The 24522-nt window shown below is 40.8% G+C and overlaps 1 protein-coding gene and 1 long non-coding RNA gene across 2 annotated transcripts in view; both read left to right on the forward strand.

Moving 5' to 3' along the window:
- The first annotated feature begins 126 nt into the window (after positions 1-126).
- LOC140718313 (uncharacterized) lies at positions 127-8276 on the forward strand. The gene is made up of 3 exons (XR_012096665.1): positions 127-211; positions 4381-4538; positions 8157-8276. It is a non-coding gene; the product is annotated as an uncharacterized lncRNA (long non-coding RNA).
- A 310-nt stretch (positions 8277-8586) lies between these two features.
- slc66a1 (solute carrier family 66 member 1) overlaps positions 8587-24522 on the forward strand; it is a 33335-nt gene continuing 17399 nt past the window's right edge. The window contains exons 1-5 of the mRNA XM_073031879.1: positions 8587-8656; positions 9669-9912; positions 13811-13940; positions 14676-14763; positions 20736-20887. Of these exons, the coding sequence (XP_072887980.1) occupies positions 9737-9912; positions 13811-13940; positions 14676-14763; positions 20736-20887 (546 nt within the window). The 5' untranslated portion in view covers positions 8587-8656; positions 9669-9736. The remainder of the gene's footprint in view (positions 8657-9668; positions 9913-13810; positions 13941-14675; positions 14764-20735; positions 20888-24522) is intronic.

A 24522-nucleotide genomic window follows, 5' to 3' on the forward strand; every position in this document is an offset into this window, starting at 1 on the left:
AGCCCCGGGTTAGTTCCCCGGGGACCAGCCACAGTGTTGCTGCGTCAACCGCTCGGCTCCCGACTCAGGTTGATGGCTGGCGAGAGCGCCACCTGGCGCTGTCGCTATGGCAACAGCCCAATAATAAACAGCTCCAGGCCTAGGGCCTACCAACAAACGTCGTAACTTCTCCTCCCGGGGCATACCGAAAACATCTCCGCCCTGCTTCAAGGTAATGTCCTGTGCCTGGCCTAGCAAATGCGGGGAAAAGGCCCCATCCAGCAGAAAAGTGCAAACCGTGATCACTCGAAATGAGCCAATTTAGAAAGTCGGCAAATTACAGCCAACTGCTTGACACATGTCACCTCAGGAACATTTTCCTTTTCGTTTCATAACAAGTAAAATAAGTAGCTGTGTCGAAATAGTAATATAATGGCAATCTAATTATTCATTTTTTGAAAAAAGTTATGTTTTCTTCAGTAGGTTCCCACTTTTTTTGTGTCATCACTACTCAAATACAGATTTTTGATCTTCCATTTCCCCTTCACGTTCCCGCATCTTTCAGTCCTGACAAAGGGTCTCGACCCGAAACGTTGACTGCTTCTTTCTTTCTTTCTTTTTAAATCTTTTTATTAATTTTTAAGCAAACATAAATGAAACATGACTACAAAGAGTTTGAGAGTACATAGTTAATAGTTTAAGTAGAGATTCAAATATATAATAATATATATAACCTCCCAAACTCATAGTATTTATGAACAAAAGAAATAAAAAGAAAAAAAAAGAGAAGAAAAAAACACTAACCAACATGGGCCATTGCATAATGTCAGATATAAACAGTAGTGCCAATAACTCCGAACCTCCATCCAAATAATTAAGGATAATAAAAGTGAGGTTTAGGAAAAGACAATTTAACATATGAAAATGTAGAATAAATGGTCTCCAAGTTTCTTCAAATTTAACTGAAGGATCAAAAACAACACTTCTAATTTTTTCTAAGCTCAAACAAGAGATAGTTTGAGAAAACCACTGAAATATAGTTGGAGGATTAATTTCTTTCCAATTCAATAAAATAGATCTTCTAGCCATTAATGTAACAAATGCAATCATTCGTCGAGATGAGGAGGATAAACGACTATTATCCACCATTGGTAAACCGAAAATTGCAGTAATAGGATGCGGTTGGAAATTGATATTCAGAACTATTGAGACTGCTTCTTTCAATGGATGCTGCCCGACCTGTTGAGTTAATCCAGCCTTTTTGTACGTCCCGCATCTTTAACTTTGATCGTTGCTTCTGTGCATATTTTAAATCTACTGAATTCCTCCTAAAAGGTCATCAACCTAAAATGTTGGCGACGCACACAAAACACTGGAGGAACTAGGCAGGCCGGGCAGCATCTGTGGAGAAGAGTAAAGTCAACGATTCAGGCCGAGACCCTTCAACAGGATTATTTTCCAGCCCTGATGAAGGGTCGAGGCCTAATATGTCAACTGTACATTTTTCCACAGATGCTGCCTGGCCTGCTGACTTCCTCCAGCATTCTGGGTCTGTTGCTTGGATTTCCAGCATCAGCAGAATTTCCCTTGTTTGTAATTGAACCTAAAATGTTAACACAGTTTCACTTCAACAATGCTGAATATTTAAGGTTTTTTCCCCCTATTGTTATTCTATAGCATGTATTAGTTGGAAGATTAAAAGATAGCTCATTTTGAAAACATAACATAAAATGTGTGTTTTGTTCCTTTAAGACAATGAGCGGCAAATTCATAATACACGGGAATGTTCTGAATTTTACTTTGCAAATGTGCATTGTAATTATCATCAACCATTTCAGTAGTTAGTAAAATGTCTCTAAGTGTAAGCAAAGGAACGTCGTCTCATTTTTTAACTGCATTGCATTTGTGGTTTCTAAATGACAATAAACTGAAATTCAATTCAATTCAATACTTTGTCATTGCCATTTCTTCCGGATCTCCAGTAAAGAGTTCAAGGGGTGGAGCGCAGTAGTCAGGTTTGGCAGGAACCTGTACAGTAATTGACAAAACCTAAAAAAGACTGCAACTATGACACATTCTTTGGCCTTGGAGCATCCACCACTTCTTAAATTTTCTCAGCACACTTGTGTAATCCTTCTAGGTCAATAGGGCGTCCACAGTAAGTCATGCTTGGTTTGAAGAATTCACGCTTGTCTGAGCCCATAATCTTCTAATCTTTTTAACACTGTCTTGAGATTTTGGAGATGTTTCCTATCATCCTTACGGGTAACAATGATGTCATCCAGGAATGCCGTGTGCCTGGGCAGCCTTGCAGCACTAGGCCCATAGCTTTCTCCCAGAGTACAGGTGAGGATGCTACTCCAAAAATAATCTTACTATAGTGATAAAGCTCTTTGTGAGTGTTTATGGTGAGAAATGCCTTGGGTACTTCTTCCATCTCCACAAGTAGATAGGCCTCAGCTAAGCTCACTTATCTGAAACATTTCCCTCTAGAAAGGTTGGCAAAGATAGTCTCTATCCTGGGCAGAGGGTATTGATCTACTTTAAGTACTGGGTTGACGGTGACCTTAAAATCACCACAGATCCTGACAGAGCCATTGTTCTTGGTAATTGGGACTACTGGTTTTGCCCAAGGGCTCCACTCAGCTGAGGAAAGTATTTCTTCAGCCTCCCATGTGATCTAGCTCACTGGCTACTTTATCACAGATTGTATAAGGAACTGGATGGGCTTTACAAAACATTGGTGTGGCAATGGTGTGGTAACACCATTTTATCCTTGATATGTTTGAGCTTTCCTTGAACATTGCTGTGACATCATCCAGTGCCTTTCTTAATTTGATTTTCATTGTCTTCATTGCAGGGAGTGTGGCATGCAAATTGTGGATGGATCTCCAACCATGTTGTGGTCGTCTCTGTAAATCACATCCCCACAATGCAGGCCCTCCTGTTTTTATCACATCAAGCCCAATGTGGCTTGTTGGTTGGGATATTTCACTGTTATGAATGTCATTCCCACATGAACGATATTTTCTCCAGTATTGGTTCTTTGTTGGATATCTGCAGGGTTCAGTTCAGTATCATTGAAATGCCATTGCAGCTTATAATGTGGAATGACTGAAACAGCCAAGCCAGTATCCAATTCCATTTTAATTAATTAGTCGTTCACTTCTGTTGTAAACCACGTTGCTTGTTTGTTCAACCAACACACACAAAATACTGGTGGAACACAGCAGGCCTGGCAGCATCTATAAAGAGAAGCACTGTCGACGTTTTGGGCTGAGACCTTTCATCAGCACCACCTCTGGTCTTCTCCTATCATTTCGCATTTCCCCCTCCCCCTCCTACTTTCAAATCTCTTACTATCTTTACTTTCAGTTAGTCTGCATCTGCATCTATTATTCTCATGTTTGCTTGTTTGTTGTTAGTTTTCACATTATAAATCTTAAGGTTACGCAGTCTTATGTCACTCTCATCACCATCAGCTTTTTCATCAACAGCATGCAGATTTGAAATTGCAACTTGAATTTTTAGCTTGTACTCTTCCCTGTGCAGTCTATTTATTTTGTCTAACTCAATGTCCTTTGTATGTGTCCTACTTTGTTGCATTTTCTGAAAGTTTCAGCCTTAAATCTGCATTGGTTTGGTGAATATGAGCCCCTGCCACAGCAGTAACAAAATTTGTTTGGCTAGGCCAGTTTCCGTTTGTTATTGCAATTTGTTCACACTCCTTTTCATTCCTGACTGCAATTCACTTGCGTCTCTCTCTGCTGTTTCCTTTGATGCTACTATTTCAACTGCGTTTTTAAATATAAGTTAGGAGTCATTTTTGAATACTTTTTTGTAAGATTCCAGAAACTAAAAGATTTCTCACTGTATCATTAATCCCATTACTGAACCGGTGATGCACAGACAATCTCTTCAATTTGGCCATGTACATGGAAATAGACTCACTTTCCTTTTGATCTTGCTAATGTAACCTAAAATGTTCTGCAATCAACAATGGTTTTGGTTCTAAATCTTCCTGGTTTTACTTTCACAATATCAGTAATGCTCATTTTGGTGGTTTGGTTGGAACAGTTACATTTCGAAGCAAACTGTACCCTTTAAATACAATGCACTCAGCAAAATTGGTACTTGTTTTTCATTGAGTATTCAATTCACTTTAAAATACTGCTCAATCCATTCAGCATATACAATCAAGTTATCTGTCGTGTAATTAAACACATCAATCTTTCCGATGTAGCCAGCCATTTCTGCTCTTTTTAAAAAAATGATTATTATCACCTGGAACTGTTTATGAACCCGTGAATTCTTCCATTTTCTGTCTTGTTAATAATCTCAATTGTGTCTTCCCTTCCACTGCTTCTTTTAAACTTGAATGTTTCACTGTGCTTCCACAAGTCTCGACTTTTATCTTGCCACTGGATCCAAATGGGAATTGGGAAGAGAGAGAGTGAGGCTGACGCTGCGCAACTCCACCTCACCTAATCAAGCACTAGTCTCGACACCATCAAATGGTGTTGAGGTCTTCATCAATGTCAACGATGGACCAACAACAGGTAGTCATCTTGGGTTCGTTTCAAAATCACTTTGTTGTCACTGTTATATTCTGTATCTCCAAAACATAAAATTAATTGAAAGGAAAACAAAAGAATGTGAAATGTGAGTCTAACTTTGTTTTTACTTTAAGCGAGGTCTGCTCATATCATGTGGTAGTGTCATGTTCTATGCAATATTCACTTATTTTTAATATAATCTGTAATTAATTATTTAAACAAACAAGAATGCTTAAACAATATATTTATAATATTACTCAAATATACAATGGGTATGGCATGCACATGGTGATGGAGAGATGGTGTGCTATGGATGATTAGATGTCTAAGCATACCTTTTCAGAAGGAGTCCTGAAATGAATAAGATGAAAATATCCTAGAAATGAAAAACATTTTCATTTTAAATATTAACTTCCTCATAAGGACTTAGGTGATAAATGCTTTTATTACCTAAGTCCTTTTGAGGAGGTTAATCTGAAAATGAAAGACTGGTATGTAACAAATCAGAACCATATATCCTCTTAAGAAATCTTACAAGCAAGGTCTTTAGTGGATGGTGCTGTAACTCACTTTGAGAACTCATTCAGCAGCAAAGTGTCATGCTGCCTGCAAGACTACCTTATCTTGGACCAGTTTCACATTCCTTCTCTTAAGCCATTGGCCAATTGGCCAAACCATAATTTTCCTCTTCCCCATTTTTCAGAGGCAGACTCAGATTCTTTTTATTTATATCATGTATATATTGAAACATATTGAATTTCCCCATGGGGATGAATAAAGTATCTATCTATCTATCTATCTATCATACGGTGAAGTGCTCTGTTTCCATTAACAGAATCAGAATCAGGTTTAATATCACTGGCATACATTGTGGCAGCAGTACAATTAAATTTCATGATAAATAAATATAGAGAAAAAACTGAATTACTGTAAGTATATATCTGTCTATTTAACATTTAAATTAAAATAAGTACAGGGTAGTGCAAAAAAAAGAAATAAAAACAGTAGTAAGGTCGTGTTCATGGTTCAATGCCCATTTAGAAATCGGATGGCAGAGTGGAAGAAGCTGCTCCTGAATTGTTGAGTGAGTGATTTCAAGCTTCTGTGCCTCCTTCCTGAGGGTAACAATGAGAAGAGGGCATGTTCTGGGTGCTGGGAGTCCTTAAAGATGGATGCTGCCTTCCAAAGGCACTGCTCCTTGAAGATGTCTTGGATACTAAGAACCCATGATAGAGATGACTAATTTTACAAATTTCTGTAACTTACTTCAATCTTGTGAAGTAGCACCCCCCCCCCCCCCCCGTAATTCTTGAGAATTTCTGGTAAATTAAGTATTCCATCTACAACAAGCCAGGGACAGAGCAACATCAGAATCATCATCATTCCGTGCCGTGTATGATGTAGGCAATTATGGTCCCATGACCATGATTGCTCTTGGCAATTTTTTCCACAGAAGTGGTTTACCATTTCCTTCTTCTGGGCATTGTCTTTACAAGGTGGGTGACTCCAGCCATTATCAATATACTCTTCAGAGATTGTCTGCATGGCAACAGTAATTGCATAACCAGTACTGACGATAGGCACTAGCTGATCATACAACCATTCACTATCTCTTCCCATGGCTTCACGTGACCGGGAATGGGCGACAAAGGATGTTAAGCATGTGCTGAACCTTGCCCAAGGGTGGCCTGCAGGCTAGTGGAGGGAAGGATGCCTTACACATCCTGTGAGGAGGATGCTAAGAGGATGCAGGGTGACTTGGATAGGTTAGGTGAGTGGGCGAATTCATGGCAGATGCAATTTAATGTGGATAAATGTGAGGTTATCCACTTTGGTTGTAAGAACAGGAAAACAGATTATTATCTGAATGGTGGCCGATTAGGAAAAGGGGAGGTGCAATGAGACCTGGGTGTCATTGTACACCAGTCATTGAAAGTGGGCATGCAGGTACAGCAGGCAGTGAAAAAGGCAAATGGTATGTTGACATTCATAGCAAGAGGATTTGAGTACAGGAGCAGGGAGGTTCTACTGCAGTTGTACAAGGCCTTGGTGAGACCACAGCTGGAGTATTGTGTGCAGTTTTGGTCCCCTAATCTGAGGAAAGACATTCTTGCCATAGAGGGAGTACAAAGAAGGTTCACCAGATTGATTCCTGGGATGGCAGGACTTTCATATGAAGAACGACTGGATCAACTAGGCTTATACTCACTGGAATTTAGAAGATTGTGGGGGGATCTTATTGAAACGTATAAAATTCTAAAGGGATTGGACAGGCTAGATGCAGGAAGATTGTTTTCGATGTTGGGGGAAGTCCAGAACGAGGGGTCACAGTTTAAGGATAAAGGGGAAGCCTTTTAGGACCGAGATGAGGAAAAACTTCTTCACACAGAGAGTGGTGAATCTGTGGAATTCTCTGCCACAGGAAACAGTTGAGGCTAGTTCATTGGCTATATTTAAGAGGGAGTTAGATATGGCCCTTGTGGCTAAAGGGATCGGGGGTATGGAGAGAAAGCAGGTACAGGGTTCTGAGTTGGATGATCAGCCATGATCATACTGAATGGCGGTGCAGGCTCAAAGGGCCGAATGGCCTACTCCTACACCTATTTTCTATGCATCTCCACCCTGCCAGCAGAACATCAGAATAGAGCTTACACGAGGAAATCTGCAGATGCTAAAAATTCAAACAACAACACACACAAAATGCTGGTGGAACACAGCAGGCCAGGCAGCATCTATAGGAGAAGCACTGTCGATGTTTTGGGTCGAGACCCTTCGTCAGGACGGAGGGTCTTGGCCCGAAACGTCGAAAGTGCTTCTCCTATAGATGCTGCCTGGCCTGCTGTGTTCCACCAGCATTCTGAGAATAGAGCTTAAGAAGGTTTGGCATCCATGCAAGAGGCAGTTTGATGTAGTGCTTATGCAGTAGGGAAGGCAGATTGCTAGTGCTAACTGAAGATTGGGCAGAACTCATTTGGGGGAAGGGTATTTTAATAAAAAGAGGAAGGATGATAGTTATTTCTAAAGTAGTTGTTGCAGAAGTAGTAATGCTATGGTTAACCCGTGATCAATTGTCATTTTTAAAAACTTTAATTTTAATGCAGACGTGTTAATGTTTAAGAGAATAAGACATAGACACAGGAGTAGCATTCTTAGGTCTTATGAATGCAATGACTAAGTATGAATAAAATCTGAGATTCTCCTGGGGAAATACATACTCATACCTACTAATTGTAAGCTTTAATATACCTCTTCATACTAATATGAACAGATGCTTCCCCCTTCAATATACAGGGTATTTAAAAGGAATCTTTTGTGTATACTAGCAACTATCTACAAACCTCTTGTTATACTTGATAAAAAGTTTATACTAACACATTGTTGAATGTTAACTTTTGATGGCAAATTGGTCACATTAAAATTGAGTCTAGCGGAATAAAGCAAAACAGCATCTGTTTCTCCCTCTCCTCCTCCTCTCTCTTCTCTTCCCACCTCCTTAATCTTCCCTATCCAACCTCTCTCCCTCATCCCCCACCTCCCTATCTGCTCTCCCCTCCATCCCATTCTCCTCCTCTTCTCTTCCCACCTCCCCAATCTTCCCTATCCACCCTCTCCTCCCCTCAGCCCCCACCTCCCTATCTGCTCTCCCCTCCATCCCCCTTCTCCTCCCTCCTCTCCCCCACATCCCTCACCTCCCTCCTCCTGTCCTACCCTCCCCACTCTTCCCATCTCTCACCTCTCCACTTTTCCTCTCTGCCCCATCTTCCCTTACCCCCTTCCACCTATCCTACCCCTCTTCTTCCTCTCCCCTCCTCCCCATCCCTTCCCCTCACTCCTCCCCATCCCTTCCCCTCACTCCTCCCCGCCTCTCTGACCCCTTCTCCCTTTCTCCCCCTCTCCTGGCTCCCTACCCCCTCCTCTCTTCAAACCCTCTGCCCCTTCATCCCTGCAACACTCTCCTCCTCCCCGCCCCCTCAGGTTTGCAGCGTATGAAAGAACGTCGAAATGCCCGCCAATCACCGAAGTTCGCTGACGTCACAGAGTACGTTCTCGCTCGTGACCGCGGCTGCTCACGTGACAACCGGCTCTCTGTCTTGTTGGCGTCATTGTCGGGAATCTCAGAGGTAAAGCCTTTTTGTAGTTTTGTTCGTATTATATTATAAGATGTTTTGTTGGTCTGTGTTTTTGGCGAAAATTGTGTTTCTGCTCTTTTGTTTGTAAATTAAGTGGCGAGAGGGAAGATTTGTTCTGAGCTGAGGGCTTTCCGGCAAACTGCTCGGGCGGATTAAAAATGTTAAACTGATCAAACACAGTATATTGTTTATTTTGCTGTTAATAAAGTTGCCTCAACCAGCTGATTGTAACGCCTGTCTATTAACCAAGTTGAAAAGGCGATCAGAACTCTTGTCAAGTTATATCCTTCTTTAGCGAAGCATTCTCGGGAAATTGCCTTTCACAGACACTGATTATAGTTCAGAACATAGAGCAGCAAAAAGACAGGCCAACACGAGGAAATCTGCAGGTACTGGGAATTCAAGCAACACACACAAAATGCTGGTGGAACGCAGCAGGCCAGGCAGCATCTATAGGAAGAAGCACAGTCGACGTTTCTTCGTTAGGACTAACTGAAAGAAGTCAGTTAGTCCCGACGAAGGGTCTCGGCCCGAAACGCTGACTGTACTTCTTCCTATAGATTTTGTGTGTGTTGTTAAAGGACAGACCATTCGGCGCACCTCGCCGCCGAACGTTTCAAATTAAATTAAATCTCTTCTGCTTCTGTGATGCATGTCCCTCCATTCTAATACTCCTATCAGCCTGTTCCAGTCATCTGTGTTTAAAAAAAAAAATCTGCCCCGCACATGAACGTTAAATGTTTAGTTCCTTTGATAAAGTATCTCTTACAACATAGAGAGGATGCTAATCTTGCTCTGACTATCAGTTTCTTTCTTCGGCTTAATTTACTTAAACGCCTAGCTGTTAATGTGATGTCAAAATTATTAGTGACAGTCAGGCACTGATATTAGATACAGTGAATGATGACAAACAAGTGCCTGGTATTGTAAAATTGTATATTTTATAAATAAAGTGTATTTTTGGAAAATATTGAAGCAAATTCATTTTTTTTCTCCTCTACAGTCCTGACGGGGATACTGACGTTGAAGTTATTTTGTGAATAACCATCCTTCAGTCAAACTGTGTGAACAATGCCTTGGAACAGTATCAGTTCACTGTACCTTGGAGGAAATTTTACTACCGAATGCCCAAATGGGTCCCGTTATGTTTGGGATATTCTCCAAGTGTGCACTGAAGAGTGGAGGGACATAGCAAGTGTAGTGTTGGGGTTGTTTTCTGTCATCTGTTTCATGTTCTCTGCTTTTCCGTAAGTATAATTTATTGGAGATTCTGTTGTCTTTCCACAGATGCTGCCTAACCTGTTGAGTATCCACACCACATTCTGCTTTTATTTTAAATTTGCAACATCTTTAGTTTCCTCCCCGCCCCCCCCCCCCCACAAAAATTCTCGGACTTTTTCAACTCGTCCATAAAAAGGTTGAGTTTAGAAATATTTTTGTGCTAGATGCTTGCTTTAAAAGTGGTGTTACATTTCTATGTAGACAAAGTACAGTGTCATTTAACTTTAAAAAAGAAAAACGGGACACGAAATGCAGACAGAGCTAGTTCCCTAATTTTCTGCTTTTTTTGGTCACCTAGTGGCTGAATTTTGCCTGGGTCAGCATGCCAATGCATATTTCAAGAGTCTTCTGTAAACTATCATTTTGATTTTATCTGAAGATACTGCTTCCTTGCTGATTGCAGTTCTATGGATAGAAATGTGAGGACTGAACTTGGAATCGTCTGGGTCATGTGGCTTTGCTATTTATTGGCTTAAATTTGTTTAGCAATAAAGTGACATTCATGTTTTAAGTCTATTAATTAGTTTCAGAAATACAGATGGTAAGTCTGCTATTGCTCCCCTAGCTCAGCAACACAAAGATCTAAAATCTTTGACATCCTGTTGCCATGGCAATTTAAGTTCATAATGTATGCTAATGAATTAAACTGAATAAATGGGTAATTTATGTAATTACATGTAATAAAACATGGAAAATGCTGGGGATATTCAGCATGAGTTCTGATGAAGGCTCATTCACTTGAAGTTTTGATTCTGTTCTCTTTCTACAGATGCTGCCTAACCTGATTAGTATCCACACCTTATTCTGATCTTATTTCAAATTTGCTGCATCTTTAGATTTTTTTTTGGTTTTCAATTTTGCCTGTCAAACAGAAAGTGAGATCCTGGCTGATCTTTGATCTAACTTTTTACTGTATATTACACATATGCCTTCATAATCAAATATATTAAATATTGTAGGTTCATTTTTAATATTAATTACTTAGCATTAGAGTCATCAAGTCACAGAGCAATACGGCACGGAGGCATGCCTTTGACCCAATGAGTCCATGCTGACACAGTTGCACCCTCAGCCTCATCCCAATTACCTGCCTTCAGCTCATGTCCCTCTAGGCTTTGCCCCTCTATTTACCTATCCAAGTGCTTCTCAGATGATACTGTTTCTTGTTCCATATACCCACCATCTTGAAAAATATGTTGCACCGCATTCTGTTTAGCCTATGAGACAAAAGGCCAGTGCAAGCTGCTTAACATTTAATTACTGTCTGAAATAACTTAATGATTTGATACATTTTGTTTATCTAATTTCTGTGGATTTTGAGATGACTCACTATTTCAGGACAATTAAGGATGGACAATGAAGTATTTGAGAAATTCACATTCTAGGATGATTTTTAAATGATAAGGACTGAATCTGGGACTTGGTCTGCATGTATTAATCTATACCAGGTATGCTCTTGGAGCAGTTGAGCATTCTTGGGTGTAATTGTGCATGTAGTTTTATTTCCCCCCCGTTAATTTCGGAATGTCTTTCATGCATCCTTGTGAAATAAGCTTGTTGTTTATAACATCACAATCATTTTGGATGAAAAGAGACCACTCAGTCAATCTCTGATAGAGTTGTCCAGTAAGGCCAGGTGTTCCCAATCTTTTTAATGCTATGGACCAATATCAATAAGCAAGGAGTCTGCGGACCCCAGGTTGGGAACCCCTGAGTTAAGGCACTTTCTTGCTCCACCTTCATTACTTCCAGTCTTTTCATTTTTAAATCTATTTCTTGAAAATTAGTATTGGACATGCTTCTCCACCAATTGAAAAGCTGATCCAGAAAGTTAAATCATTTTGCATTCAGGGTGAAGCAATAAATTGGATTCAGCATTGGTTTAGAGGGAGAAGACAGAGAGTGGTGGTAGATGATTCTCTCTCTGATTGGAGGCCTGTGAACAGCAGTGTGCCACAGGGATTGGTGCTGGGTCTGTTGTTGTTTATCATCTATATTAATGATTTTGATAACGAAGCAAACTGGATCAGCAAACTTGCAGATGACACCAAGATTGGGGGCATAGTGAACAGCACAGTGTTCCTTTTTGGTAGGTCAGACCAGGATAGGACTTGCACTGTGAATGGTTGGGCACTGAGGTGGGTGATAAAACAAAAGGATCTGGGTATACAGAGCCATAATTCCTTAAAAGTAGCATCACAGGAAGATAGGGTCATAAAGAGAGCTTTTGGCACATTGGTCTTCATAAATCAGAACACTAAGTACAGGACGAGGTGTTATGTTGAAGTTGTATAAGACATTGGTGAAGCCAAATTTGGAATATTGTGTGCAGTTGTGGTCATCCTACCTACAGGAAAAATCTCAATAAGTTTGAAGGAGTGCCGAGAAAATTCATAAGGATGTTGCCAGGACTTGAGAGGACCTGAGTTATAAGGAAAAGTTGAATAGGTTTAGGACTTTTTTAAAATTGAAGTGTGGGGGAATGAGTGGAGATCTTATGGAGGTATGCAAAATCGTGAGTAGTGTAGATAGAGTAACTACATGCAGGCTTTTTCACCTGATATTGGGTGAGACTAGAACAGGTGGTCATAGGTTTAGAGTGAAGGATGAAATATTTAAGGGGTGAATGAGGAGGAATTTGTTTATTTAGAGGGTGGTGAAAGTGTGCAATGAGCTGCCAGCAGACGTGGTGGGTGTAGGTTCAATTGCAACATTTGAGAGAATGGATAGGTCCATGGATGAGAGGGGGTGGAGTGCTATGGTCCAGGTGCAGGCAGATTGGACTAGGCAGAAGACCAGGCTGATACAGACGAGATAAGCCAAAGGGTTTGTGTCTGTGCTGTAGTACTCTATGACTCTGATACTACATTACAATAGCTTTCTGCACAAAAATAAAATTTGCCTTAAATACCTGGTTCTTCAAATTCCTTTAAAAATGTTTTCAAATAGGAACCCTTTAAACCACAAGTTAACAATAGAGGAACAGTTATTCAAGATTATTACTGTAAGATCATTGGGTGAATTCCAATTCCCCACTACTTTACCTTTGTTAGCTCTCCAGAACAAACTGTGGGAGACCAGAAATTGCCTCTTTTAATATAGTTGGTGGGGAAGGACGGTCTTGCAGGATGTAGATGAATGGGGAAATGATTTGTAGTTGATTGTTGGCTTGGTATGGGAACACCAATGCATTTGAATAGAAAATCCCAAAAAAGGTAGTGGATTCGGATCAGAACATAACGGGTAAAGCCCTCCCAACCATTGGGATGTACATCTACATGAAACACTGTGATAGGAAAGCAGCATCTATTATCAAAGATCCTCTCCACCTAGGCCATGCTCTTTTCTCGCTGCTGTAATCAGGCAGAAGGTACATGTGCCTCAGGACTTGCACCACCAGGTTCAAGAGCAGTTACGAGTCCCTCAATCATCAGGCTCTTGAATAAAAGAGGATAACTACACAATTGAGATGTTCCCACAACGAATGATCTCAACCAATAACCACACCAAGGAACTATAATTAGTAATAAATAACGAGAGCATGAAATAACAAGATAACAATACTCAACTATAGTTGAATTTCAACAGTTATCTTCTATGCTTTTGCTCTTTCATTGATCCTCTTTACGGTTACTATCCTGTAGATTTGTTGAGTATGCCCACAGGAGGAAAAATCTCAGGGTTGTATATGGTGTCATGTGTGTACACTGATAATAAATTTTGCTTTGAACTTTGAAGTGTCAAAAATGAACTGAGATCATTACTTTCAAAGTCCAGAATCAGGTTTATTATCACTGTCCTATATGACATGAAATTTGTTTTGTGAAAGCAGTACAGTTAACAAGTATCTCTCTTTATATTTAGGCAGTGTTACACGTCCTGCAAGAATGGAGATATGGATCGAGCTCTGTCATTCTGGTTCCTGTTGGGTTGGTTGGGAGGTGACTCATGCAATTTTATTGGTGCTTTGCTGGCTCAACAATTGCCGCTGCAGGTAAATGACAGCTGCTGACTAAACCTCCTGTAAATCTCATTGCATGGAATGCTTTTGGTATTGTAGGCAAGGAATAATCTGATAACTAGGTTAAACTGTTGGTTGATTGGTTCAACTTTGAATGTAGCTGTAATGTGATCTTTGATCTGTATTAAATAACAAACTTGTCATGGGTTAGTTTTGCTGTCTTCTCTAGTTTACTTATTTGAGTTAATATTACATTATGACTGAGTATTATGGGGATAACAATTGAAGTACTTTCGATTTGGAATAAGATGAAATCGTTGAATATTACATTAGCTCCAGATATAGCAAATAAAATGGCAGGTGGAGTAACTTGTGCAATCCAGTAAATGATTAACAAGAACCTGCTTGTAGTCTGGATGAAAATTTGCATCAAAAATGAAACTCCAATTCTCCGTTGGCTGTTGTGTAAAACTGAACAACAGAATAAAGGATATTTGAGATTATCCCTAATGTTTTCCCACTAACCCCTCCTCAAGACATGCTCGTTGAAGCTAAAACTAACAAATCTTGCACCGTGTTGTGTTGAAAAATGCATCGTTTGGTCACTGGCTCGACAATGTACTGTCTGTGCTTTTTGTATTGAGGCATTGAAACATTTAATTTCCCTATGTAATTGCCAGCACTGCTGATGACTTAACTTTAGCAATGTAAATTATTTTAATTGGCTGTTGTCTGTCACAGCTCTGTAATTGTTGCATAATCTTTCAGACTTACACAGCTATTTATTATGTGATAGTGGACGTGGTCATGGTCTCAATGTTTTTGTACTACAAGTTAAAGAACCGGTCTAGACAAGGTGAGTAATCCTTTAGTAACTGCTGTGTATCTTTTGAGGCTAAACTCTTTCTCGCGAAGCATTATGACATCTGAGTAACACGTTTCCCCATGTACTGCTATAGATAATTGGTCTGGGTGTGGCTGGGTGTAGGTTGCTTCTTAGTTACAGAAAGTACAGTGCCAAATTAGACTATCTACCCTGTCCTGAACCCATTTAACCTGCCTATTGTCATTGTTCTGCACCAGGATCATAGCCCTCCATATCTCTGCCATCCATGTACCTATCCAAATTTCTCTTAAACATTGAAATTGAGCTTGCATGCATCACTTTCGCTGGCAGCTCGTTCCACACTCTCACGACCCTATGAGTGAAGATTTCCTCCACATTTCCCTTAAACTTCTCACCTTTCACCCTTAACCCATGATCTCTAGTTGTCGTCCCACCCAATCTCAGTGGGAAAAGCCTGCTTGCATTTATCCTATCTATACCCCTCATAAGTTTGTATACCTCTATCAAATCTCTCAATCTTTTACATTCCAAGGAATAAAGTCCTAACTTATTCAATCTTTCCTTATAACTTTGGTCCTCCAGATCCAGCAATATACTTGAAAATTTCCCCTTTAACTCCTTCGACCTTATTGACATCTTTCCTGTAGGTTGGTGACAAAAACTACACACAATACTCCAAATTAGGCTTCACCAATACAACTTCAATATAATGTCCTATCTCCTATACTCAATACTTTGATTTTTGAAGGCCAATATGTCAAAAGCTTTCTTAACGACCCTGTCTAACTGTGACAGGACTTTAAATTAATTATGGACTTGTAGTTCCAAATCCCTTTGTTCCACTACACTCCGTGGTGTCCTGCCATTCACTATGTATGACCTACCTTGGTTGGTCTTTCTGAAGTGCAACACCTCACTTGTCTGCATTAAATTGCATCTGCCATTTTTCAGCCCATTATCCCAACTGATGCAGATCCTTCTGCAAGCCATGATAGTCTTCCTTGTTGTCCACTACAACCCAATATTGGTGTCATTTGCAAATTTGCTGATCCAGTTATCCACATTGTCATCCAGGTCATTGATGTAAACAACAAGCAGCAACGGATCCAGCACCGATCCCTGTGGCACACCACTAGTCATAGGCCTCCATCTACTACCACTCTGGCTTCTCCCACAAAGCCAGTGTCTAATCCAATTTACCACAATGGTGCTAGGAAGTTTGTGACCCTTTAGAATTCTCTATTTCTGCATAAATATGAGCTAAAATGTGATCAGATCTAGCAAGTTCTAAAGCTAAAGAGAACACAATTAAATAAATAACACAAAAATTATACTTTTTCATTTACTTATTGAGAAAATTGATCCAATATTAAATGTTGCCCACCATCTTATAATTTCAGATTTATTTTTGAGCCTTTCTTAAACAACATTGGCTATTCTCCAATCCTCTGGTACCTTACCTGTTGCTAAGGATGATATAAATAGCTCTGCCTAGGCCCTGGCAACTTCTGCACTTAGCTGCTGCAGGGTCCAAGGAAACACCTTGTGAGGCCCTGGGGACTTATCTACCCTAATTTGCCTCAAGACAGCAAACACCTTCTCTGTAATCTGTATAGAGTCCATGAAGTTGATGCTGCTTTGCCTCACTTCTATAGACTCTGTCTTCGGCTCCTGAGTAAATGCAGATGCAAAACATTAATTTAAGATCTCTCCCATCTCTTTTGGCTCCACGTATGGATCGCCATTCTGATCTTCTAGAGGATCAATTTTGTCCCTTGCAATCCATTTGCTCTTAACATATTTGTAGAATTCCTTAGGATTCTCCTTCACCTTGTCTGCTAGGACAACCTCTTTTAGCTCTCCTGATTTCTGTAAGTGTTCTCTAGCATTTGTTATACTCCATAAGCACCTTGTTTGTTTCTACCTACGTATATCTGCTATACACCTGCTTCATTTCTTAACCAGGGCATCAGTATCTCTTAAAACTCCATGTTCCTTACAACTGTTACCTTTATTTTCTGACAGGCGCAGCAAACTTTTGTATTCTCAAAGTTTCACTTTTGAAGGCCTCCCACTTAACCAAGTGCACCTTTGCCAGAAAATCAGCCTGTCCCAATCCACACTTGCTATCATGATCTAGAATCTCATCCCGTCAATCAGACCTATCCTGTTGCAAATCTACTTTGAAACCAATGGCTTTGTGATCACTAGATGTGATGTGTTTCCCTACACAAATTTCTGTTTTCAGCCTTGTCACATTCCCTAATAACAGATCTAGTATTGCGCACTCTCTAGTTGGGACTGATGAAGGAAACTTTCCTGAGCACATTTGACAAACTCTATCCCATCTAGTTCTTTTACAGTATGGGATTCCCAGTCAACATATGGAAAGTTAAAATCACCTACTATCACAACTTTGTATTTCTTGCAACAGTCCGCAATTTCTGTACAAATTTGTTCCTCTAAATCCCTCAGACTGTTAAGTGGTTGGTATTGCAGCCCCATTAATATGGTCATAGCTTTCTTATTTTCCAGTTCCACCCATGAAGCCTCACTAGATGAGTTCTCCAATCTGTCCTGACTCGGCACTGCTGTGACATTTTTCCTGACTAGTTTCGCCACCCCTCTTTTAATCCTTCCCACTCTGTGTCTAAAACAATGGAACCCTGGAATATTGAGCTGTCAATCCTTCCCCTCCTGCAACCATCTCACTACTGTACTGGCTACAATATCATAATTCCAGGTGTTGATCCAGGCCCTGAGCTCATCCACCTTTCTTGCAATACTTCTTGCATTGAAATATACGCAGCTCAGGACATTAGTTGCACCATGCTCAACCTTTTGATTCCTGACTTTGAGGTCTTAATATCTGTCTCCACAACCCCTCCACTCTCTGTTCTGGTACTCTGCAACTTCAGTTTAACTCCACTCCCTCAGTGCAGCAGTAGGAAACCTTCCTGCTAGGATATTAGTTCAGGTGCAAATTGCCGCTTCTGGACAAGTCCCACCCACCTTTCCTGGAAGAGAGCCCAATGATTCAAAAATTTGAAGCCCTCCCTCCTACATCAATTTTCTTAGCCACGTGCAGAACCTCATCTTCTTCCTACCTGTCGTTGGTACCTATATGGACCACAACCTCTGGCTGTTTACCCTCCCGCTTAAGAGTGGCGAGGACTCGATCTGTGATGTCCCGGACCCTGGCACCTGGGAGGCAACTTGCCATCTGGGTATCTCACTCTCGTCCACAGAATCTCTTTTCTGTTCCCCTAACTAATGAATCCTCTGTCACCATATCTTGCCTCTTCTCCCCTCTTCTCTTCTGAGTCACAGAGTCAGACTCAGTGCCAAAGACCTCACCGCTGTGACTTTCCTCTGCTAGGTCACCCCCACCACCACCCTCAACACTTTCCAAAGTGGTATACTGTTGTTGAAGGTGATGGCCACAGAGGTACTTTGCACTAGCTAGCTGTTTAACCACTTTCTCCTTTCTGATTGTCACCCAGTTTCCTGTATCCTGCTCCTTGGGTATAACTATAACTACCTCTCTATAAGTCCTATCTTTTACCTCTCTCCCCCCCCCCCCCCCAGCCTCCTTAATGATCTGGAGTTCATCCAGCTTTGACTCCTTAATGCAGAGTTTTGGAAGCTGCAACTGGATACATTTCTCGCAGGTGAAGTTGTCAGGGATGCTAGAGGTCTCTCTGCCTTACCACATCCCGAAAGGGGAACATTTCACTCTCCTGCCTGGTATTTCTACTGTTCTGAGTGAGCAAATATTTAAAAAATAGAAAAACAATGAACTGTGGCGGGGGAGGGGGAGTGGAATTCTGCCTACAGCTTTTTTCTGTTCTCTGACTGAAGCTTCAAAAACCCTCATTCCAATTCTGGCCACACCAATGATTACCGCTCCGGTTGCCACTGCCTCCCTTTAATATGTTCTTGCCAATCAATCCTGAACGCTGCTCAAAATACCAAAAAGCTGCAAGTCACTGCCTTTTCTACTCAGCCGACGAACCTGAGTGAGCTACATCTTAGGCTTCCGGTGTCCTTCCTATTGGCGCTGCTCAGAAAAACAGCAGTTCACTTATGGAAACACAAATTCAGTATAAAAACAGAGTTTTCAGCTCTTGGGCTTCTTCTGCATTTGGCATTCTATTGACACCAGATTTGAATTTCTCAATATAAGTATCCAATACACTATTTGGCCAAGTATTCCAAACCTATTGGATACAGAAGTGAGTTTGCTTCGGAAAGTTACAGCTGATAAAACAGAATCCTCTTCCTCTCCTTGCTGTTTCTGCAGTGTCTTTCATCAGGTGCATACAGTGCTCTGAAGTGTTCTTAATGCTTTGTACGCCAAAGTATCCTTAATGCATTGCCAAGTGTTGTCAGAATATTTAGTAGTGGCAGTGACATCATGATAGAGTCCAAGTCAGGAGAATGGGGTTGAGAGGGAGAATTAATCTGTCATGATCAAATGGAGCAAACTCAATGGACTGAATGGTCTTATTCTGCTCTTGTATCTTATGGTCTAGGAGCTGCCTATCCAGTAGCTTTCATTGGATGGTAATCAGCTGGATATTTGGTTGATTTTTCCTAGTTGCTCTTTGTCCTGGGATGCTGATGTTGTCGTATGTTAAACCACTTTACCAAAAACTGTACAGCTCTTGTATTATTTTCTGTGAACTCAACTACTGTGGTGAACTGCTTGCATACAGTATCATCTGTATACACTATTAAATGAACAAAAGTTTTAAATGAAACAGCAAGTAAATCTCATTTTTAACAATGTGAATCTCCCCTCCTTGAGCCCTTGCCGGTTAATCATAGAAGACTACACGAAACCTGCTATCCACATCTGCATTTCAGTTACTGGGGCAGCAATAATCCACAGGTGGATGGCGTTGGGGAGATGGGAGGAGGAAGAAGGAAATCCAGAGGATACTTTTCAAGTGCTGTAGAGAGGACCCTTGTTAATAACCAGCCGTTATGGCAGAATGCTGTTTTTCTGGATTTCAGTTCAGCATTAAGCACTATTGTCCCTCAGACCTTGGTGAACACACTCCTATTCCTCTGTCTAAATACACCACTGTGCCACTGGGTGTTGGACTTCCTGACCAACAGACCTCAGATAGTCAGGATGCACAACCGCTCCACCGTCCCCATCATCCTTAAAATGGGTGTTCCCCAGGGTTGTGTGCTGAGCCCAGTGCTGTACACTCTGCTCGTGCATGACCGCTCGGCCAAACACAGTTACAACAGTGGTGTTGTTGTAAGCTTATCGCCAACAGCAGTGAGATGGTCTACAAAGAAGAGGCAGAAGAGCTTGAGGCCTGATACCATGCAAATAACCTCTTTCTCAATGTCAACAAGACAAAGGAGATGGTTATTGACTTCAGGAGAACTTGCACCACTCACACCCTTCTTTTACATCGGCGGTACAGCAGTAGTTAGCTTTTCAATGCAGGCGGCCTGAGCTCAATCCCTGCTGCTGCCCGTAAGGAGTTTGTACGTTCTCCCCATGACCGCATACTCCAGTTTCCTCCCACAGTCCAGAGACATAATTGGTTATTGTCCAGTGGTTATGCGTGTGTTGAAGGACTGGAGGGGTTTATTCTGCGTTGTATCTCAACAAATAAATAAATATTTGGTGTATTCTGACTCCTGGACAGTCAGTGGTTTTGTTTGTTAAGTTGTCACTTAACTCCAGGAGTCATATGTTGGTTTTGTTCTGTAGCCACCCCTCCCTTGCTGCACTGTCATTTGTATTGAAATGGAATCCTGACCTCAGTTCTGATGGAAGCAGTCAAATGCATGCTTTATCTGACTTTCTAACTAGAGATTAATTTCCTGCCTGCTGAGTATTTCCAGCCCTTGTTTTTGTTTAACTAGCCATTACTTTTCACTGAGTAAGTGTTGCAAATTATAAGTAATGAAATAGTTTAGAAGTGCAAATAATTTAAAGCTCTGCTTTCTTACAGATGGGACTGCAGTTAATGTTGTTGTTGTGCTTGTGATGCTTGGAGTAGCTGGTCCCATAGTACCAGGCAACAATCTAGTATCTCCAATTGGCGAAGCGCCAACATTCAACAAGCGCTCTCTTTTGACTATTCCTCAAGCATCTGCTAACCAGGTCAGTCCTAATTTATCCGTTACATTAGAAGATATTTTCTGTCTCATTCTGTATTATTATACATCAGTGGCCACTTCATTAGGTATAGGAATGGAACCTGCTCCTGCTGAAGCCCAACCACTTCAAGTTTTGATGTTTTGTGTGAGTGGAAATTCTCTTATGCAGACCATTGTTGTAATGTGGTTATTTGAGTCGCTGTCACCTTCCTATCAGCTTGAACCAGTCTGGCCAATTTCCTCTGACCTCCCTCATTAACAAGGTATTTTTGTTCATAATGCTGCCACTCACTGGATTTATTTTTGTTTCTTGCACTATCCTCTGTTAACTTTTGTGCATGAAAATTCCAGGAGATCAGCAGTTTCAGGGTTATTCAAATCACCCTGTCTGGAATCAACAATCATTACACAGTCAAAGTCACTTGGATCACATTTCTTTCCCATTCTGATTTTTGGTCTGAACAACTGAACCTCATGACCATGTCTGCATGCTTTTATGCATTGAGTTTCTGCCATTTCTTTGGCTGATTAGGTATTTGTATTAACGAGGTGTACCTAATAAAGTGACCAGAGAGCGTATCTTGATCCACAGGTCATTTGCTGCAGCTGAGGGCAGCATAGTGAGGTTCTGGTTTCCAGTGGCATTTCCAAGCAAAGGTTATGCAAATATTTAACGACAGGAGACTGAGATGAGGAGATATATATCAAAGAACACCAAAAAGGTAGAAAGAGAGATGGAAAGGTTCAAATTGGGAGTTTCGGAGCAGATATCTCAGCGGATTACAATTCAGTACGAGGTTAAAATTGGTGGCAAGAGGGTTGCAACGTCATGGAGGGATCTGATAATGAGGGTATGCATTTTAGACTAAGACATGTAGCAGGAATAATTGCCATTAATTAAGCACTACAGTGGGGGGGGGGGGGAGATGGAATGTACGGTGGGGTGTGTGCAGGGTGAATGTATCATATTTGGAACTTGACCAGCAGAGTTATTGATGACAGAGTTCATGGAGAGTGGGAGTATGTTTAAATAATTAAGAATAGATTTTCTTTTAAAGTCATGAACTTATGTTTTTACTTCAGATTAGCTGGAGTTGACCAGTGCTACAGAGGTGGGAATGGATGGACTTCTCCATCTATAGATGCAACTGAGATTTGTCACATTACAAATAAACAGCTGAACAAATCAGCAAATAAGAAACTAAATAAATGAGTTGCCTTGGTTACCAGTGACGTATTACCAGTGCTCAGGGATTGTTGTTTAACTTGCTTTGTCACTACCCTCTGCATTTCTTTTTGGAGTGTACAAATCCTGGTTCCACCCTGTAGCATCCTTGTTTATTTTGCATATTTTTGACATTGATGAAAGTGGACTACTTCCTTTACTATGCTGAGTATTTCCATCACTAGTTATTATTTTTAACTGGGCAAATGTTGCAAATTAATTATACGTAAGTTCTAAAATATTTCAGAAGTGTACATGATCAAAGTTGTGCTTTCTTACAGAAAGCTAAAAGATAGTTCTTCTATTACAGTGACTCCCTGGCATGTCAAGTTTTTCAGTGTGGTTTTCAGAGAATGAAGAAGCAGATTTCTAGCTAATTTACTGGGAAAATAAGTAATGGTGGATGTTCAGAGTCTTAAACTAAGGGCTTTCAGTTACAATTGTTCCAAGTGGAGAGCATTTACAAAAAAAAGGTATCAGAATTTACAGCAACTCCACGGCAAAAATACTCTTCTCCCTTCAACTACACCCCTCCCATACAAGTTTAGTGTTTATTCTTTTGTGTCTTTTTTCCCTAGTTAATCACTTTTGTGTGAACACAGAATTGGCTATTTTAACTGACCTCGTCAATTATTTTTCATGGAGTTTAGAAATAGCCTTGCTTTTTGTCAATTCTATAAAGTCAAGAATCCCATATGCTATTACAACTTGTATTAATTGTGAAAATATCCCTTATTGTTAATAGAACATAGAACAGTACAGCACCAGAACAGACCCTTTGGCCCACAACATTGTTCTAAACCATTTAGTCCTCAAATGGCCAGCTAAACTAATCCCTTCTGCCTACACAATGTCCATATCCTACCATTTTCCTCACAATCATACGCCTATCTAAATGTCTCTTAAAAGTCTCTAATGTACCTGCTGTTACCACCACAACCTCAGGCAGCACATTCCAGGCACCCAGCAATGTTTAAATCTATACTCTTATTTGTTTGAAATTCCTCTCAAAGATTACTAAAATTAATGCAAGTTCAATCTTCTGATTTATGTGTTTTAATAGTTGGGTGGAAAGCTGGATTTTATTATTAATCCCTTGGTAACTGAATGAGCTACATGATGACTGAACCTGTAGATGTAAAATGTCTTTATCAACATGACAAGCGTGTATTCTGGGGAATCTGTAACAACACAAATATACAATGGAGGAGCTTAGCCTGTCATGCAGCATCTATGGCGGCGAAAAGGGCAGTTGACATTTCAGGTCCTGAAAAATGTCCAAAGCTCAACAATCCCTAATACTTCTGTACCAGGGAAGTCACAGTCTAAGGGGGATCCTAATTAAATTGGGCACCAAAAGGCCTTTCACTTAGGATTTCTCCCCAATTGAAAAGCTACAACAGAAGCATGTTTCTATGTGGGCCTACATTTGTGGCTATTTATTGTCCCTATTTGCCTACCTACAAGAAACTAGTGTTAATAGTGGTAAAGTGTCATTCCAGATGTTTGAGCACATCCCCTTCTTGGGTACATTTTATCCTTTCAAAGATTTAAGCCACCCAGTGTAGCTGTGCTTTATAACATGTTTGTATTTAAGATGTTTAAAGGTGAGAAGCTGGCTTCGTCATTCATGACATTTTGCTACCTTCTCCCCTGTTGACCCACTGCAGAGTTCATGGTCTATACCATATTAGAGGAATATTCAGATCAGAGTAATCTCCAGCCTCCTATTAGGTCCCTTTGATCTGTTTGGTATGGTTTGTATCAGATTGCCTGTAGGACTCCCACACTGATGATACCCCACTTGGTCACCCTTCTGCGACTTTGGCCTTCACCAAAAGGAGCCTAGCACATGTAGTATCCATTCCCATCTAGGGAAGTGAGTGACTTCTGACATTCTGTGATGGGTTGCAGTGTAGTCTTCCCTGAACTTGTTTTATTTTTACAAGTGTAGCAAAAACAGACTGCTGAATGAACTCAATGGGTTCTCAGTTTCTTTTGCCTCCATTTTCACAAATATACAGTACCATGGGAAAGTCTTGAGCATATCTAGGAGCAGAATTAGGGCATTTGGCCCATTGAGTCTGCTCCACCACTTCATCATGGCTGATCCATCTTTCCTGTCAGCCCCAACCTCATGCCCTGTCCTCGTATCTCTTCATGCCTGACCAATCAAGAATCTATCAACTTCTGCCTCCACAGTACAGTATTCATCAACGTGGAGCAGAGAGCGAGTTTGTAAATCTGGCAGGAGCAAAGGATATTGAGAATGGCATGGGTGGGGTGCCACAGGAGGGGTGTGGGACAGGTGGCAGTGCGGTGCCAGGGCAGACGCACCCTGCCCTGAGATACCAGGGCAAGGCCATTTCATTCCAAACTACTGGTTTATTGATCATTACAGAATACCTCTTTGG

This window comes from Hemitrygon akajei, chromosome 29 (assembly GCF_048418815.1).
Source record: "Hemitrygon akajei chromosome 29, sHemAka1.3, whole genome shotgun sequence".
In the NCBI taxonomy this organism is placed as follows: Eukaryota; Metazoa; Chordata; class Chondrichthyes; order Myliobatiformes; family Dasyatidae; genus Hemitrygon; species Hemitrygon akajei.